Below are 17,657 nucleotides of genomic sequence, written 5' to 3'. Positions count from 1 at the left end.
GACAAGGAATGGTGATATGTTTCGCACTGCTTTGTTTGGCTTTTCAGAGTGAATGACGTGGAACCGGGGAAAATTCTGGATTTGGTGTCCGAAAAACTGAAAAACATCTTCGGTGCGCCCTCGTTTCGGAGGGCGATCAGGAAGTTTGGGGAAGGGAGTTTCCATGAGAATATATAAGATTCGGCAACAGCGCCGACCGCCCACCACGGAGCCCAACGAGGGGACGCGGCAGAGCTTGTGTACAAGCCTGCACGACGCCAGCCGTACGCCATCACTATAACCCAATATGGTGTACCCAAGGTAGGATATCCACACAAGGTTAACCCTTGCCGCCGTGGAGAAAGGAAGTAAATGGAAGAGAGAAGAAGACAGGAAAGATGTAAAGTGAGAGATAAAGACGAAGGTTTGAGAAGAGAGAGACAGGAAAAGGCGACTACCGATTTCCCCCGGGTGGGTCAGTCCGGGGGTGCCGTCTACGTGAAGCAGAGGCCAAAGAGGCGTGTTGCCTCCGCCGGGGGGCCTTAAAGATCCGAACACCCGGCATCGGCTCAACCCCCAGGATCCCCCTTTCCCCGGACACGGCTAAGCCGCGCACGGCTACACGCGGGAGGGTCCAACCCTCGTGTGCTCGGGTACGTGGTGTCGCAACACACCAAACGCCTGCTCACGCAGACGCCCCTGCGGGGGGGGGGGGGGGTTCCTCGATCTTGTGGTTTATGTTGTGGGTGACGGCCTCACCACAAGAAAATCAGTTCTATGCTTGCTTATAGCAGTGGCACAATAAAGGTGTGACATCGTGAAAACACGCAATCAGCACCTAAAAGAGTCATGAAAACAATGTTTGCACTAATGTGGAAAGAAGGCAAATGCTTGAAATCATCGGATGCCATGATAATAGGGACCTCTTGATCAAATAAAATTTTGGACACGCCGCAGCACCACATTACAATGTAATCTTCCCTTGTTTTTTTCCGTTACTTAGTTTAAGCAACCTTCCTCTGTCATGTTTAGTTAAGTCAAAGTTATATCAACACATCTTGTCTCGAAAATAAAGTTGTATACTAGTAGCGAACTGTGAATGGCTTACGCTTTTCCTAGAACTGTTCGTTAACCGAAAACCTCGTAAGCAGAGACTCTGCACAACGTCGAAGCATTTATAAGCGCGGAAACGTCATTGAAGAAAGAATCGCTGAAGAGGTAGACGGGTGGTTACTGTGCAACTTTAGCAGACAAGCGGGAGCTCACGCACAGCTGCACAAGGTGAACACAATTTCCAAAACCTTTCTCAGCGGAAGGAAACGCTTATCAGGATTATCAATTCCGCACTGTGGCAATAGAGTTGCGTACACAATACTGACAACCAGCGCGCAGCAAGCATTAGCACAGGTTTCACTGTTGCCGTGGGTGTTCCACTTCCTACGCTCGCAAGGCACTCATACAGACACGAGAAGCACACACAACACGCATGAACGCACGTGTAGTTGACGAGCATGATTGCTTACCGTTTCAACAGTACGACGAGGTCGAAAGGCGCTCTCCAAGTTTCCAGTGCTGCGTCCACGATGTTACTCGCAGCATACATGCCACTGCGTAGTGGACGAGCTGAGGCAGGCTAATAATACGCATTACTTTGCGACGTCCACCAAACTTTCCGCGACAACCAGCGGCGACAAAGGGAACGCACTCCACGGCATGAAAATCGTTGGTCTACATTTAGCTGGCGCGCCACGCATACGGCGTGTTTGCAGCGAGACGGAAGCCATCATCTGGCACTTTCGTGCACGCCAACTACGTCCCATTTCATTAGAGCAAACTTAATAACACGCGATCAAACAAACACGTAGAATTAGCTCGCACTACCAATTGAACAGGGAGCAATAACACGCCGTATTTTCGTATTCTACCGGTCGCGTGGAACCGGCGCCACCAGCGCCATCTGTATAATTGAGCGGTTGTTGTGGATTCCGTGATGCCTGCAATAATAACCGCTACAGCAGGTTTTGTGTCATCTTGGGCCCAAGTAGATGCATATATTGCGAGACAAGCAGAAACATTGGCATGCTCATATTCTATGCTATAGTTTAGGGCAGAAATGAATTACATGCAGTATCCTTGCTTTTGAATCACTTATGCCGCATGCATTCAGCAAAAGCATGGCCTTCAAGTTCTGAACAATTTACCATGAGAAAGCTATCGCTGGGGTGCGATTTCAATGAATTCAAGTTCGGTCACTGACCTTAAAGCTTTAAATGATGTTATGCGCAGCCGTTACCTGCACTACCTGCACCGTCATTTCGTTTCCCTTTGAAGTAACTTCAAGGTAAATATACGTGGTAGCGAAGCTTCCATAGGAGCCCACACGTTCAAAACATGGCGGTTCATCAGCTGCTCATGGGGCTTAGCGCCATCTGTATGTGGTGCGAACACTTCCGGCGGAAGAAAAAATAATGTGACGCCATATCCGTTGAAAGCAAAAGTGACGTCATTTTGTTTTCGAATACGCGAAACTTGTTTTGTTGGCCTGCCTTTGGAGCTATATATTCAGATGCCCCGCCATTTGACTTGATGGACATTTCGTGCTTTCAGCGCGGAAAGCGATGCAGGAAAAGTCCAGCCGTACGGTTGTCGAAATCACACCGCTGCACAGAACATACTTTCTTTGGAGGCCGACGAAAGCTTTAGGTGTAGAGTGCTTATCCTATCGTCGGATGCCAAGCCCGTCGGCCAGCGCAGTTGCACGAAAACAAGCACACAATTATCTGGCGGTCATAACTCACTACTTTTCACTGAATAGGTTAAGAAGCGATGAAGCTATCCGCGTCACCAAATTCGGACAAACTTCGACAAGCAAAAAAGCACAACGTGTGAGGGGGGGCGTATTTCAACACGTGAACTTTACGAGCGCGCCTTTCTGCACATTTCAAGACGTGCATTGCATTGCGAGTGATACTGGCGTCACCGCCCCCTGTAACGATGGGCGCTGAAAAGATATGTATTTATTAATAATAATAAATTCAATAAACTTGTATTTTCTTAACTCGTCACGTATATATAAAATTAACCAGGAATTTTATTTTCGTTGAATGAATCTAACTGCGTCTCGCTTGTATTAAAAAACGCTTTTTTCTTTCCCAATGTTTGTTCCCTCCAAACATAGTCGCGCTTCAATCGCTGCTTCCATAACCCCCCTTACTGATGTCGGTGACGATTTGTACTGAAACGCTTTTCCCCCGAAGCTTCGCGACCTATTTGGATCGACCTTCGCAACTTTCTGCTGTCGTTTAGATGTAGCGCAGAAATTGTTGACACAACGTCGAAGGTATACATGTGCAGTGTGTGATGTTTCCGTGCGCTTTGCAACTGTGTCCGTCGCACAGAAACAAATATACGATGGTTTTTAATTTTACCCGTGAGGCGCATGTTACGCTTATGTTTTCCGTATCTTGCTTTCGTGGCGTTGTGCTTATCGTACGCGGATTGCACTCATGTCGTCCATGCCTTCTCTGTGCATTGTATGACCAACGAAGATTCCTCGAAAAAAAAAACGCACGTTTCTGCAGCGTGCAATTGTCGCATTTGAATGGTGTGTGCCAGATATGTGCGGCCGCGTTCGATGTGTTGCCGCCCTAAGTCCTGCAGTCAGCAAATAGATATGACGCAGCTGCTAACGCCCACATTTTCTTAGTGTTTCTTGTTTATCTTTGGGATTTATCTGCAGATGCGATAGAAAACTTCTGTAATAGGGTTGAAATAATCAGGCTTTTTATTCCTCTAAAAGTGCATGAGCGGTAATTTTACAAGAACTTAGTGATACAGCTCTGTACATCGAACTAAAAAAACAAAATATCTAAACGTCTTACAGTGCGTTAATCGTTCTATGATGTGCCAATATCTCAGCACGCTCTGAGTGCTGTGGGCCGACAGCACTGAGACACAGCGCATATTTGCCGTTAACGTGGTGCGAGGCCGGCCTCGCATTGCGTTAACGGCAAATGCAATTCTCCAATTCGCTCTAAAATAATGTACATCACTTTTTCTTATCATTTGTTCCACGCACTGAATTTTCCATGGGTGCACTGCTGCCTTCCCAAGTTAGAAAGACACTTTGAGATATTATTCAACAGCATTCAACACCTTCTGTTGAAGGTTTATATAGTGCAAATATAGAGCCGTTATTAGAGAGGCCGCTTCACAGGCATACAGCGTCTTTAGATGCCCTATAAACGTTCCTTTATAGAATTCAGTACATATTTCATATGATGGCACATTCTTAGAATAGGAATGGAGAGCCAGTCTATAGACAGGCCGCATTAGAAGTTCTGAAAACGTTTTATAAACATTCTTCTATAGAACGTTGTACATATGATGACAATAAACCCTCTATAGACGCTTATAGAGGGTGAATGGAGAGTCAGTCTATAGACAAGCCGCATTAGAAGTGGTAAAAACTTTCTACAGACAACATTTTATAGAATTTAGTACATGTGATATCAATACACCCTCTATAGAACATTTATAGAGGGCGAGAGGAGAGCCATTCTATAGACAGGCCGCATTAGGAGGTCTGAAAACGTTCTATAAACATTCTTCTATAGAATGTTGTACATATGATGCCAATAAACCCTTTATAGACTGCTTATAGAGGGTGAATGGAGAGTCAGTCTATAGACAAGCCGCATTAGAAGTCTTAAAAACTTTCTACAGACAATATTTCATAGAATTTAGCATATATGATATCAATACACCCTCTATAGAACATTTATAGAGGGCGAGTGGAGAGCCATTCTATAGACAGGTCGCGTTAGAAGTTCTAAAGGCATTATATAAAAATTACTTTATAGAATTCATACATATGACGTTAATACACCCTCTATCGCACATCTATTGTGTGTGAAATGACTTGTTTCTACAGACAGGTTTCTTTAGACTTCTTATAGAGATTCTATGCAGGCGACTCTATAGATCACGAGTTGGTATAGAGTCTCTTTTGACTCTTTACGCACTCATTCAGAGTTCTAAAGGAACTCTAAATCCATTCTCATAAGAACAGACTGCGGCATTTGTTCCGGTGACTTCCACGCATTGCCTTCCGCATTGCTGTTGTGGTTTAATTGAGCCGTACTCCCATACTATGTCGAAGAAAAATATACTGGTTCCTCGATCCATTATGGAATGTGCAGATGGTCGTGCTCACGTGTGAACGGTGCACGCATCTTTGAAACAAGTTTTACTGCCGACTGGACTCAAGCTGGTCGCCATTGACTCAGAAGCGACCGTCAGTATTGACGCCGTTGACGCTTTGACCGACGCGAAGGCAGCAAATTGCGACTACTCTATGAAATTATATCGCATGACGAACAAGTCACTATCCTCTTCAGAGCGTAAATATTTGCAAAAGATGCTCATCTGCTCTGCGCTAGTTTTCGATTTCGCGCAAGATGAACGCCCAATTTCGCTTCCTGACTCGCGAACGCAACACCGCATAAACACTGGCCAAGCGACGCGTATTCGACAGGAGCCGTACCGCGCCTCTCCCGTAGAACGAAAAGTAATCGCTGAGAAAGTTCAAGAAATCCTGTGGAAAGGCGTTGTACATGAGTATTGTGCAGTCCCTGGGCAGCTCCACTGATACCAGGTAAGAAATAAGGCAATTCTTGGAAATCCTGTGTTGACTATCGAAGACTTAACGCAGCCACAAAGAAGGACCTATACCCTCTGCCACGCATCGACAATGCTATCGATTCGCTTCATGAAGCCTCCTACTTATTCTCCGTTGACTTACATCGGGATACTGGCAAATACCGATGCACCAGACAAATAAAGAGAAAACTGCCTTTGTGACACGAGATGGTCTCTTCGAGTTTAATGTCATGCCTTTCGGTTTATGCAACGTGCCAGCCACTTTTGAAAGGTTTATGGACACAGTGCTGCGCGGATTGAATTAGGAGTTCTGAATGTACTTCGTCGATGATGTAATCATTTTTGGCAAAACACTTGAGGAGCACAATCAGTGACTTGGCATCGTACTGGACCGTATGCAAGACACTGGACTGGTTTTAAACTCAAAGAAGTGTCACTTCCGCGACCGCCAGACTCTCGCGCTCGGTTTTCTCGCCGACTAAGATGGTATTCGACCTGACCCTGAAAAGATTGCTGCAGTGCGCGATTTTAGCCAACCAAAGACAGCGAAAGACCTCCGTAGTAGCTTTGGCCGGTGTTCGTAGTTCCGCTGGTTTATTAAGAACTTCGGCAAACTTGCTCACCCGCTGCCGTGCCTCCTTCACAAAGACAATTCCTATGTATTGGACTACAGTGTGCGGCGACGTCTTCCGTCAGCTGAAGTATCTACTAACTTCTGTGCCTGTTTTGCGCCATTTCGGTCCCAAGGCCATGGTTTAGCTACACACTGATGCTAGCGGTCTGGGCGTTGGCACCGTCCTCGTTCAACTTCATCATGGGCACCAGCACCTCGTTGCGTACGCAAGTCGGACACACGAGAGCGGAGCGAAATTACACTGTCACCGAATTGCAATGCCTGACAATAGTCTTCGCCATGCAGAAGTTTCGGCCATATCTGTACGGTCGCCATTTCAAGATAGGGACAGATCGTCATTCTCTTTGCTGGCTTGTTGGAATGTGGGATCCTTCTGGACGGCTGGCACGGTAGGCGTAACGCCTTCAAGAATATACCTTTTCTGTCTGCTACAAGAGCGGTCGGTGTCACACCGATACTGACTACTTGTCTCGTAACCCGTCGCGGCACTCCACCGCTAACGATGACGACTTCGACGACTATGTTGCCAGCAGTTTCCTGACCTCAACACCTATAAACGTGAACAACGTCGTGATCCTAAACTCATACCCCTATTGGAGGCGGCACGTCAGATCAGACAACCCCCTTCACGCTGTGTGACGGCCTGCTTTACAAAAAGAATTACTCTGCCGAAGGCGCTTCCACATGCGGGCCGGTCTCGAAGATAGTGCAGTACCTGGCGACCCGTGTTGGGGTTGCAGTTGGCGATTAAGGGCCGAGATTCACAGCTTCGTTGGTAATCTTCCTAATTTTCACCGAGTGGAAGGGCACTGATTGTTTTATTATTCATCTCGTGCTCACTTTATTATTCACGTTTGCTTGTCATTTTGGATAATGCTTAGTTTAAATCATTTTGGTCACTGAGAAGTTATATTTCATGACCAATTTTTGCGTCACTGTAGGCAGGCATTTCTTTGCAATAAGAAACGAGGAGTATCTGCGCACTGCTGCAGCCTCATGTGAACGCGGGCCAATTACAGCGTTTGCTCGGCGTCAGCATTTAACTGGTCGAACTGTTCAGCGTCGTCATACGGAATGAAGGCGTCTACTATCGTCTGAACATCTGGACCATAAACGAGACAAAAAGGCACGAAGCGTGTAGTTTTCTGCATGGCAGTGTTGTACGCAAACGTTACGTATAGTAAGATTTCGTCCATGGTTTTGTTATTTACATCCACATAGACAAAGGTCATACCTGCCAAAGTGCCCACGTTTTGTTAAGGCTTTCCATAAAACTGTTAGTATGAGGGTGGTGTGTCGAGGACTTTCGGTGGCTTGTTTAACTCATTGTGAATATGTAGTCTATGAACTTTGCCGGAAACGCTTTCCCTCGGTCAGCGATATTTAATGACGGGGCGCTGTTATTACTGGGTAACTTCGGATGCTGTCCCGCGTGGTATCATTTTCGTCTCAGCTTAAGGCGTGGAATTATTAGTAGCGACAATAATCCGCGCTTTTCCGCGCGGATCATTGTCAAGGAAAATGGTCCGAGAAGGTCCATTTCCGCTTGACAAAACGGCACACGCAGCGAGCCAATAGGTTGCAGTGGGCCTGTTGGCTTTAAGGGTGCTGATTTCAGTCGTTGATATTCGCGCTAGCCTTTCACATTACGCTTGACGCAGACAGTAAGTCTACGCCAGGAGCAACCTGTGCCACTTTGCAATGCTCTCCACCATTGCAAAGTGGAAGATAATTGCCTAAGGGTACTGTTATTTGTCCTGTATTTGGAGAACTAATTAGCTTGATATAATTGCCATGTGTTATTTTTCCAAACGGTGGCTACAGTGGATTCGTCAGATTGTTATCGGGGGAGATCGTGGGCGTCACATTAGCAAATGCCTGCATGTGAGCACACCAACAAATGGGACATGCCTGACTATTTCAAGAAAGTATGTACACGGGTTTTGGGTTTCTTTTCCGCACATGCATCTTAAAGAGATTCACAGGTTTGCACCCAGTGAAAATGGTGATGAAATCGTTAAATCCGTCGCAACCCAGTGCATATGCTGTCAAAGGTGCCTCACGTGATTGACTATTCCGTTGTGCTGTTTCATTAAAAGCAGTGGTCGTTACCGCCAGCCTGATGGGCATGGTATCCATTGGCTGTTCAGATGCACCTAAGTGGGTGAAAGAAAAAAGGATAGTTAAAACCATAAAACTTGTAGCTCATTCTGGGTGCATTGAATAGTGTATGAACGAACGGCAGTGACCGGGCCATGTTGGTGCACTTCATAGCGAGGAGAACAATGAGCATACTATCCAAGTGCACAAAAAATCACTGGTCTCATGCGCTGTCGTGTGTTGAAACAAACATTCCAAAGTAAGAGTAGACAAGCTAAAGGCGAAGTAACAGAAATGTGACTTTCTTCAGCATTTTTCGGAGTGTGCACGTGCGTGCATGATTAGACCAGGGAACTTTCCGAACATCGATCACGCAAGACATCTCTCGTATAAGCCTGTGCGGATAAACTCGCGGTGGATCTTTACAAATTCAACGTTTGTTCTCGGCACTTTTTAGCTAGTGCATCAAGCGTCCAGTATTTGAACGTGGCTATTTGTCTCGTGGGAGCGTCACGGACTGCGTTCATGCACATTTTTCACAGTGGCTTTCGAAGCGGGGCCACATTCCCAAATATAGCACATTGTTTACATAAAATTGACGCTAGTAGCAGTTCTAGCTTGTGCATGTGGCAGCATGTAAACGAGGCTACCGATAGGAACTCTTTCATCTCCACGACCTCTTGCTTAGTAGAACACCACATCCATGGAGCCACCATAGGGGGTCACAATTATATTTTCTATAGCGCCCTACTTCCTGACTGCTCTTGCTTAGGGCATGTTCAATTTTATTCGATGGTTTGTATCGACGCAATGTTACAGTTCATTATCAGCACATAAATGAGCAAGCAGTGGGAAAGAACCCCTTCAAAGTGATGCCAAATTCTACACATATGGCACATGCCGTACTGACCAAAACACTCTTTTGTTTAAAAAAAGATTAAAGTTTCTAGAGCGTCAAAGCTCCTATAGCTTCATGGTTGTTTGGAATCACGAACACACACAATGAACAAAAACGAGACAATGAGTGCAGGTGCTTCTTTGCTGTGTGTGTTTGCGCTTCCAAACAACGATAAATCTATACCAACTGGACCGGTTTACCACTCTCCTCCTATAGCCTGTTTTTAATAAGAATGGTGACAGCACCGGCCACATGTAGATAGAATATATAATGACATGCTTCCAAGATTAACTGCATGAAAACCTAATCCGTTAATTTTGTAGGTATCTGCAGACTAAATCATAAGACCACTACTGACGTACATTTGGTGTGTTCTCATGGCCACTATTTTCGTGGTTTGGAGGGTCACAAAAGGTCACAAAAGACTTGTTTTCTATGCCTAACCTTTCAAACAGTGCACGAAACTTTACCGAATTGCCCAGCTTTCTCTTCTAAGTTGTATTGTCTTGCTTGCATTTGGTGCTTAACAGGCCGACACCATCCGATTTTTCAGCCTCATGGCAGCATCTCACATTGCTAGTTGCATGCGACAAAAAGCTGGTCGTAATCAAATGCGTCACACTGCACTTCCGCAGCAATTATGCTGTACTAGATGGCGAAATTTCCAGCCTTTCTTTTTCGGGCTGTTCTGGCTCAGCTTTATTCCCCACCTGTGCATGTATACATTGCTTCATGTCAAAAAAGTCCTTTAGCCTGTAAGTTATTTATATCAGAAAATTGTTTTTTGTTTCTAATTCTATTGTTAGCTTTATATATTAAAAAATCCTAACACCACCTTGACTACGTGCTGACTGTGCTGCGAGTGCACGTGACTTGCATATGGGGATGCAAACCTATAATGCTTTTTGCTTGGGTATGCAGCTACGCACATACCAAGCGCTAGGGGGCCCTGAGCGCTTCGATACCCCAATCAAAAGCTCTCAAGTATGTTACTGCATCATCTATGTTATTTGTGACAAGTACCATCACAATGACATAGCATGTGAACAGCAAAGCACATGGCTTTTGATACACGCTTCACATGCTCAGGTAAGTTATTGGGCTTGTCGCTTTGGCACCACAGCGCCTGACACAGTGTCCTTCACGGGACACAATTGGGGAGTTTTGCATCTGCCTACTTTATTACATGGCTCTAGCCCACAAGACTAACAAGGTGACTATAGCAATGTTAACTGGCAGAACTTCTGTCGGACGATGACCCAATGTAAATGGATAAGGATTTGCAGGTCCAGCTAGTTACCCGGTCATGTGTTGTGGCCCTGCAGGCCAGGATGTGGTGCTACACCCGGTGTGAGCAAGGCACTCATGTGAATGGCGGCCGGCCCAGACTCAGCCTAAAAGGCTTTGGCGATTCTGTTTGACAGGCCATATGAATCGAAGTGGTGGTGAAATGGTCGAGCGTTCCCCTCGTAAGCGGGGGGTAGTGCTTCAATAGAATCCCAGTGCCGCTGGGAACCCACCAGTTTTTTTATTAGCTACACATGTCGCCGAGCGTGGCGCTCAGTTGTTTGCAGCATTTTTCTTGTCGTAACGGGTCCTATTGAGATTTGAAAGGCCTCTGGGTGCTCCTTGTCTCACCATGGCAGGCTAGCGCTGCTGCCTGCTAAATAGGTACAACTGCACTCGCGCTTAGGTGCTCAGCCATTATGGAATGCTTGGAAAGGGGTGTTTCTCTCCCATCCGAGGGCGTCCCCTACCTAATAGCTGCATGAGGATGCCACACTGGAAATCACGGCCATGATAGTGGCCGAGACCCCCTTTTTAGATCTCTAGAGTGCCCCTTGCAAAATGAGAACCCCTATAAGCCGAGCACTGGGTCAGGGGACATCTATATCCATAGGAGAACTGGCGAGTTCCTGGCAGTGAGCAGTGGATGATAACAGTGGCATACAATCGAGCGGAAGGAATAATCTGTACTATACTGGCCTATATCCCGGTTATTTACAGCATATCAGCGGCACAGATTCTTCATTAGATTTGACCATGTCAGGTATTCCACTATAGTGATCATTAGTCGAAATAGTCCTAAAAGTTAGCTGTACGGTTTAGTTGCTTAATTAAGTACTCAATATTTCACAGTGTGATTACTGATTGTTTTTTAATTACTTTGTTTGATTGTAGGCTTCCGATAGCCCAGTAGAAAAAGTTATTTATGTTCACTAGTAACAAAAGCCTACCACTGCCTTGTGATCATTGAATTACTCTAAGAAGTTTCAGTTGAGAACCACGAGGACATGGGGTGTGCATCATTCCCTCTTCTAACAATCTCATGTGAACATCTCGCAATTGTTTGCTTGATTTGACATAACCTGTCTTTGTGGTGCTGGAAAAAAAAATAAAAGATGGGCCAGCATCACAGACTTTACGTGACGAAGACTGATGAAACAAGAGCTCTTTGCGCTCCTTTCGCCCACCTAAACTTTAGCTTGGCTTAAACTCAGCTCGATCTTAGTGATCATCGTCTCGCATGCCAAACTTGGCCCAGGACTGGTATATGCTGTACTGTACATGCTGTACTGCACTGCGTATGTTCAAGCTCCTCGCGCATTTCATTGTACTTATCTTTCAGCTTCTCAGTCCGCTTCATCTCATTTTCATCGTCGGTAGGCCAGTAAGGGAACAAAAACCCCATTCTCGTTGCTAGGTATGAATGGCACACTAAAGCGACACTTGGCGCGTCTTCTCTTCTAGCATGTATGCATATTCACGAGTATATTCGGACGCGTAAGTAAACAGGGACCTGAATGGGCGGAAGCCGCGCAGCCTAACGTATTCATTTCCCCGAGCGGCTATCGTCATCGCCATTAAGACGCCTCTCTCGTACTGACGCCGCCGGCACACACATAGCCTCTTTCAAGGAAAGTACCTGCACGTTAGAGGTTACGTCATCACCACGCTCAGTTAATCCCATACTATGCGCCTCCCCTCCACGGCACCTGCACCGCGCCGCGCGCTGATACACAGCTGTCCCTCTCCCTACCTTGCTTAGCCTTCCCCCTCTCCACTTCGCGGAGCGGAGCTTTCGGTTAACGTTCGGCACGGCCAGAGCTCAAGCTTAAACAGCTCTCCTCTTAACCTCCATACGTTGTCGTTAGTAACAAGGGAGGGAAGCTACTAGTGTTCCATCTTGCTCTTTTATTTCAGACTATGGTTTCCACTTTCACACTTTCTCAAAGTCTTGCTTGCCTCAGAATTCGAAGGTTCTTGAAGGACGTTTTGCTTGAAATCGAATGGTACTCGTTTATTAAAGGAGGGACGGCTCATCATCCTATTACGGATTATATAATTGCGGAATTGTGAGATGAGGACGGGGCCAGCCAACAAGGAATGCTTCCCCGCACGGTTACACCATGCGGAGAATGCCTGATTCCTCAGCATAGGCGAACAGTGCTAGTAGGGCACTGTTGGCCTCTTCTGTGGGGCGGAACTACTCCTCGAAGCTGGCCACTTGCCTCCCGGTGCTTTAATCGAAGGGCAGAACTTTGGACCCTCCCACAGCAAGTGCCTGATATAGTGTCGTTTCTGAGGAATTAACCAGTAAAAGAGAAAGAAAAAAATACCTCTTCTGTTCATTACGATTGTACATTACTTCGTGAAAAGAATGCTTGTGCTACAATTGTTGCATAGTTGTATGGCCATATATTGCAAAGGCATAAGCGACTACTCTTGCACACATCACTAGTTATTTCATCACAATCTTAAGATGAGCTGTTGCAATGTACAATGCGAGAATAGAGAATAAAATTGGCCGAAATATAAGCGTAAATGACATTGGCTCTCAGAAATGTGCAACACACTGCTCCTAGAAGCTCTTCTAGCTCCATTATAAATAAACATCTCGTGTCATACAGAAGAAGGAATTTTTATTGTTTTATTCGGCTTCATTCTAATGTACTTTTTTTGTGTCAGCGATTCAAGTTTCCGTATTTCGTAATATAAGTTAGTTTTGGCTCTGCCAACTTTTGTTTTTTATGATATATTGTGTGTTTTGCAGGATGCATGCAGCATACACATCAGTTTTTTTTATTAAGTTAATACTTGTATATCTACACTAATTCCAAGGAAACTCTCCTTACATGAAAAGTAACAAATACTATGCAATGAACAAGACGGTCACGCTGTATAAGATGTGAAAAATTGCTAAAATAGAAATGAATAGAGATCTTCCTGTGCTCTTTTTTTCTTTTCCACATCCCCAACGCTGCCAGATCTTGCATCTGAAAGTCTGAATATAATTAGGTTGGACTAATTATGCGATAAACTACGGGACTATACTCAACCAGTTTAAACAAAGAAATAATTATTCACCGCCGAGTTGAGATCAAAGCAGAGACAAGCAAGCATGCTTTATTTAATTCTTCTTGTTGGCTTCATTCAACGCTATGCACATTTCATTGGCTATACCGACAGCCTTGGCACAATATTATAGCAATGCCTTTTTGCGTTAGTGAGTGGTCAGAGCAATGCGCCGTCACTCTGACCACTCATGAATACAAAAAGCTATTAGCATAGGAAAAGGCATCTCTACAAAATCGCAGTCCTGAACTGTGAATACTGCCACATGCCTGCAGCACATCTTTTGCGATTTTCCTCACTACTTGAGAGGGCAGCACACGTTGTCCTCTGCGCTCGCAAGCAACAAAGGCAATGATTATCAGAAGCGGCAATTCTAGATCCTCACCGTGACATCTGGGCAGCAAAAATAGCTATGAATGCTGTTCTGGACCTTTTGCAGAATACAGGACTATACTTGAGACTTTGGAGAGACCAATACATTATGTGATTACTGTACACATACACATGATCCTATTTTCCTCAACATCTTTCAAGACGTTTTTTGTCCTCTTTCCACCTTCCCCTGTGCAGAGTAGCAGGCATGAACATGCTAGTTCAGGCTCGCCTCTGCTTTTAATTCCCGTGAAAAAAAATTTCCGTCTCATTCGTAAGCTTTGATAACATATGTATTTGGTACAAATATCTCTGTATCTGTAGCAGCTGCTGTTCATGGTGACTTTGGGTGCTAGATGATTAACATATTGCGTTTAATATAAACGTAAACTGTTGCTGAATACATATCTGGCTTGTAAGGCACTGCGGTGAGGGCAGGTGTATGAAAATAATCTGCCAGTATTTTTTAAAGTGCTCAATAGATGATAAGTCTGATTTTACAAAGGACATCTGCAGCTTTTCTATAAATGAATTTAATGACCAAGGTAAACTGCAAATCATTCAATATAGAGCGCATACACCAGCGGCGTCTATACCTGTTTACCATGTCATTCAAGACACTAACTTGCACTCACGTAAAGACCAGATGCGCTAGTACTGGGCAGTTTGAAAGCATGTTAGCTCGCGACGATTCGGTATTGTGGAAGATAACAATGCGAGGGCGACGAAGCCACCATCGCAGTCTCTACTTCAATCGCAAGCCTCAAAAAAGGTACGGGTCGCATGCACGCGAATTCACATCGTTAATGAGCGATGGTTTCCCAACTCACCACTTGCATCGGCATTTTCGGGGTCAAAGCAGCTCAAGTATCTTGAAAGTGAAATAGCAGGGCCCACGTCGCGCTACAGCTGAAGGACCAAGGCCTAAAATTTGAAAAATGAAAATGCATAAGCCACGTCGCTTCATGACACATGCTGCACTTTCGGCAGACGTACCTTGAGGTCACAGTCTTTCCTGGGTATCGCGAAACGTGCAGCTCCTGTTCGGCCAGTTGATGCTTCTAGGCACAAAGCGACTGGAAACATGATAGGCGTGGCCGAGGAATAATTCCCTAGCTACTTTAGCGACTATATAGCGGCAGGGAGTACCTCTTTGACCTAACGTGAAATCCGGTTTCGAGTCAAACCGGGTACAGCCAACCTGCGGGGAGAAGCTCCTGCGCAAACTCGTGACGTAGCATTTTCTCCGTTGTTTGCAGTACTTCCTTGATGTCGATGTCGCGAGGCGCTGCGTTTTGCGGTTGGCTGCGCGCACGTACTTTAAAATTGATTTTAAGTATGTTCTAAGCTATTTTCACCGTTGATATTTTGCAGACGATGTGTGTGTACCCACACAAATCTTTCTCACACGTTAACTCGACTTCGAAATTTTATGTCAATGCTCCTTTAAATAGCAGAAAAGCAGCTGAAGAAAATTCGCTCAGAACAGTGCCAACCTGACACCATGAACCACACCATTTCTGATAAGAAAAACATCGCTTGACCCCTTACCTCCATCAACACTCGAACAACCGTAAGAAATTAGCCCCCACTCCGTGATAACATAAAATAGGGTTTTCTTTTACCTTTCCAATAATCTGGGAAGTCTTTGAAAGATGGGGCAAGAGCACTAAAAACTGAGTGTGTAATAAAAAGCACAAAAAAAGTTTGTAGGTTGCAGGAGATTCCTAATTTACCGCATTTCGTAATCAACCGCATTCGGTTGTCCTGCGGAAAAAAAATTACGTTGACTAGACCAGCAGATGCATTAACGAGCGGTTAAGCCAACAGAACAATAAATTGAGGAAGCTGCTACCTGGCGGATTTCTTACAATTTAATCTCAGGTATGAGGATGCCGTGCACTGTTGGATAGTACTGCTATTCAAGGAAAATATGACGACCAGGTTACGCGCATAATTGCAGAGGCTGTGCCCGTAGACGCATTTGGTGAATCATGCTTAGCAATCCGTCGATAGCGATGCCTCCTAAAGAGCTATAGTCGGATACCACTCAAGCCTGCAGTGAAGCCCCGCCCACGCCCTCATAACCGCCAGCCACTCTTACTCCGCGAGGCTGCAAATAGTTCGTACTTCAAGTTGTCGCTGTGACCTAAATAAGGCGGTAACCGCAAAAATACAATTATGCGCGTAATTTTCCACGTTTTTCTTCGTCTATTATAGCGTAGTGGTGAAAGTTTAATTCTTTATTGAACGGAAATAAAACGCTTTCTTCACTGCAGCTATTTATTTTCGAGTTTAACTTCAGTTGGCAGTGAAGTTTCATAAGTAAAACGGGCTCAGCAGTGAAATGAACTGTACCTCAGGCTATTGAAGAGTGAAATCCTCAGGCTTCCCTCACTTTGTCTGTCTATTGCACAGGTCATCGCTTCCGCTGATGAAAACACTCTCCAAGAACAGCAGTCTCTCCGGAAGTATCAAGTACGGCGTCATTTTGAAATGGTCGCATGACGACGATTTTGTTTGCTTCTTTGATTGGCTGGTGGAGTAACAACCCCATGCGGTCTGTGTGCCTTGGTTGTCCAGTGCTGTTTTTTTTTTAAAGTTGTATCCTACTATAGATTTGCTGAGGAAGTGGTGATAAAACGCAATGAAAAAAATATTTTTATAGTAGGATACAACTTAAAAAAACAACAGTTGGCACCCAAGGTACACAGTTGGCAACATATTTGATGGCAACATAATTATTTCTGTAGCAGTAAGCCAAACAAATAAACACAAGAAGCAGGACTGCTGTTTGATAGTAAAATTGTTCTGTAAAAACGAGGAAAACTTACCCCAAGGCGGGGCATATGCCCATGAGCTTCCTATAACAGGCAAAGATGGAATTTTCGGCACTTCGCCGAAAGGCTTTGGAAAAGAACCCCGATCGACATTCGGAAAGTTCCTTACGGCGTATCGCACGTTTGAACGACTAAAGTGGCGTGAGGCGCCCGTGAGGCTGTCACACTTAGTTATCTTTTGAAACATAGCGATACGCGGTAAAGGAACACCGCTCCGTGACAACGCTTGGTGGAGAATGAAATTACCAGGGGAGGTCTGCTGTTCCCTTAAACTGCGCCCCCGAACGGACGTGCCGCTTGTTCCAGCAAGATGTTGCAGGAAGTCCCCTCATTACGAAATTGGTGGCGTTTTTCTGCGCGCTGTTCTGATAAGTACACTGACCCTAGATACGGGACGCGTTTGTGAAAGAAACGGTGGTTGCACGACACATGGATGCCGAGGCTTCTCGGAAGGCGTGTATTTGCCAATATGAGCGCGACTTCATTTCAGTTGCGTTGACGCAGTGACACGTGCGTCGTAACGAGCGTTTACCACCGGCTTAGACTGACGGAAATGACCCAGTGTGGAAGGGGAAATAGACGCGTGATAGCAAAGGCTCCGGCATAGCACTTGCGTTACAGAAACGTGTCTCAACAGCATCCTTCTCTCTAGTATAACGCCTTTTAACTGCAGCCAGGCTGGGCCATCTGTTTGGATCCCTTTAGTGGACTCCAAGTCAAAGAGATGCGTTACATTGTTGTAGGAGCACCACTGTATCATCGCAATAACGGCAATAAGGCAATAACTTTCGACGAGAGCTACGTAGAACGCTCTCCC

The 17,657-nt window shown here is 45.3% G+C and overlaps 1 protein-coding gene across 1 annotated transcript in view; it reads right to left on the bottom strand.

Annotated features, from left to right (window-relative positions):
* LOC142568259 (putative cytochrome P450 12a5, mitochondrial) overlaps positions 1-17,095 on the bottom strand; it is a 240,628-nt gene extending 223,533 nt beyond the window's left edge. The window contains exon 1 of the mRNA XM_075678244.1: positions 16,835-17,095. Coding sequence (XP_075534359.1) covers positions 16,835-17,027 — 193 coding nt within the window. The 5' untranslated portion in view covers positions 17,028-17,095. The remainder of the gene's footprint in view (positions 1-16,834) is intronic.
* Between the last annotated feature and the right edge of the window lie 562 nt (positions 17,096-17,657).

The sequence above is a fragment of the Dermacentor variabilis genome, unplaced genomic scaffold (assembly GCF_050947875.1).
Source record: "Dermacentor variabilis isolate Ectoservices unplaced genomic scaffold, ASM5094787v1 scaffold_18, whole genome shotgun sequence".
NCBI classification, from domain to species: domain Eukaryota; kingdom Metazoa; phylum Arthropoda; class Arachnida; order Ixodida; family Ixodidae; genus Dermacentor; species Dermacentor variabilis.
Note: the sequence above shows the minus strand (reverse complement) of the source record. Positions and strands in the feature narration are given on the sequence as shown.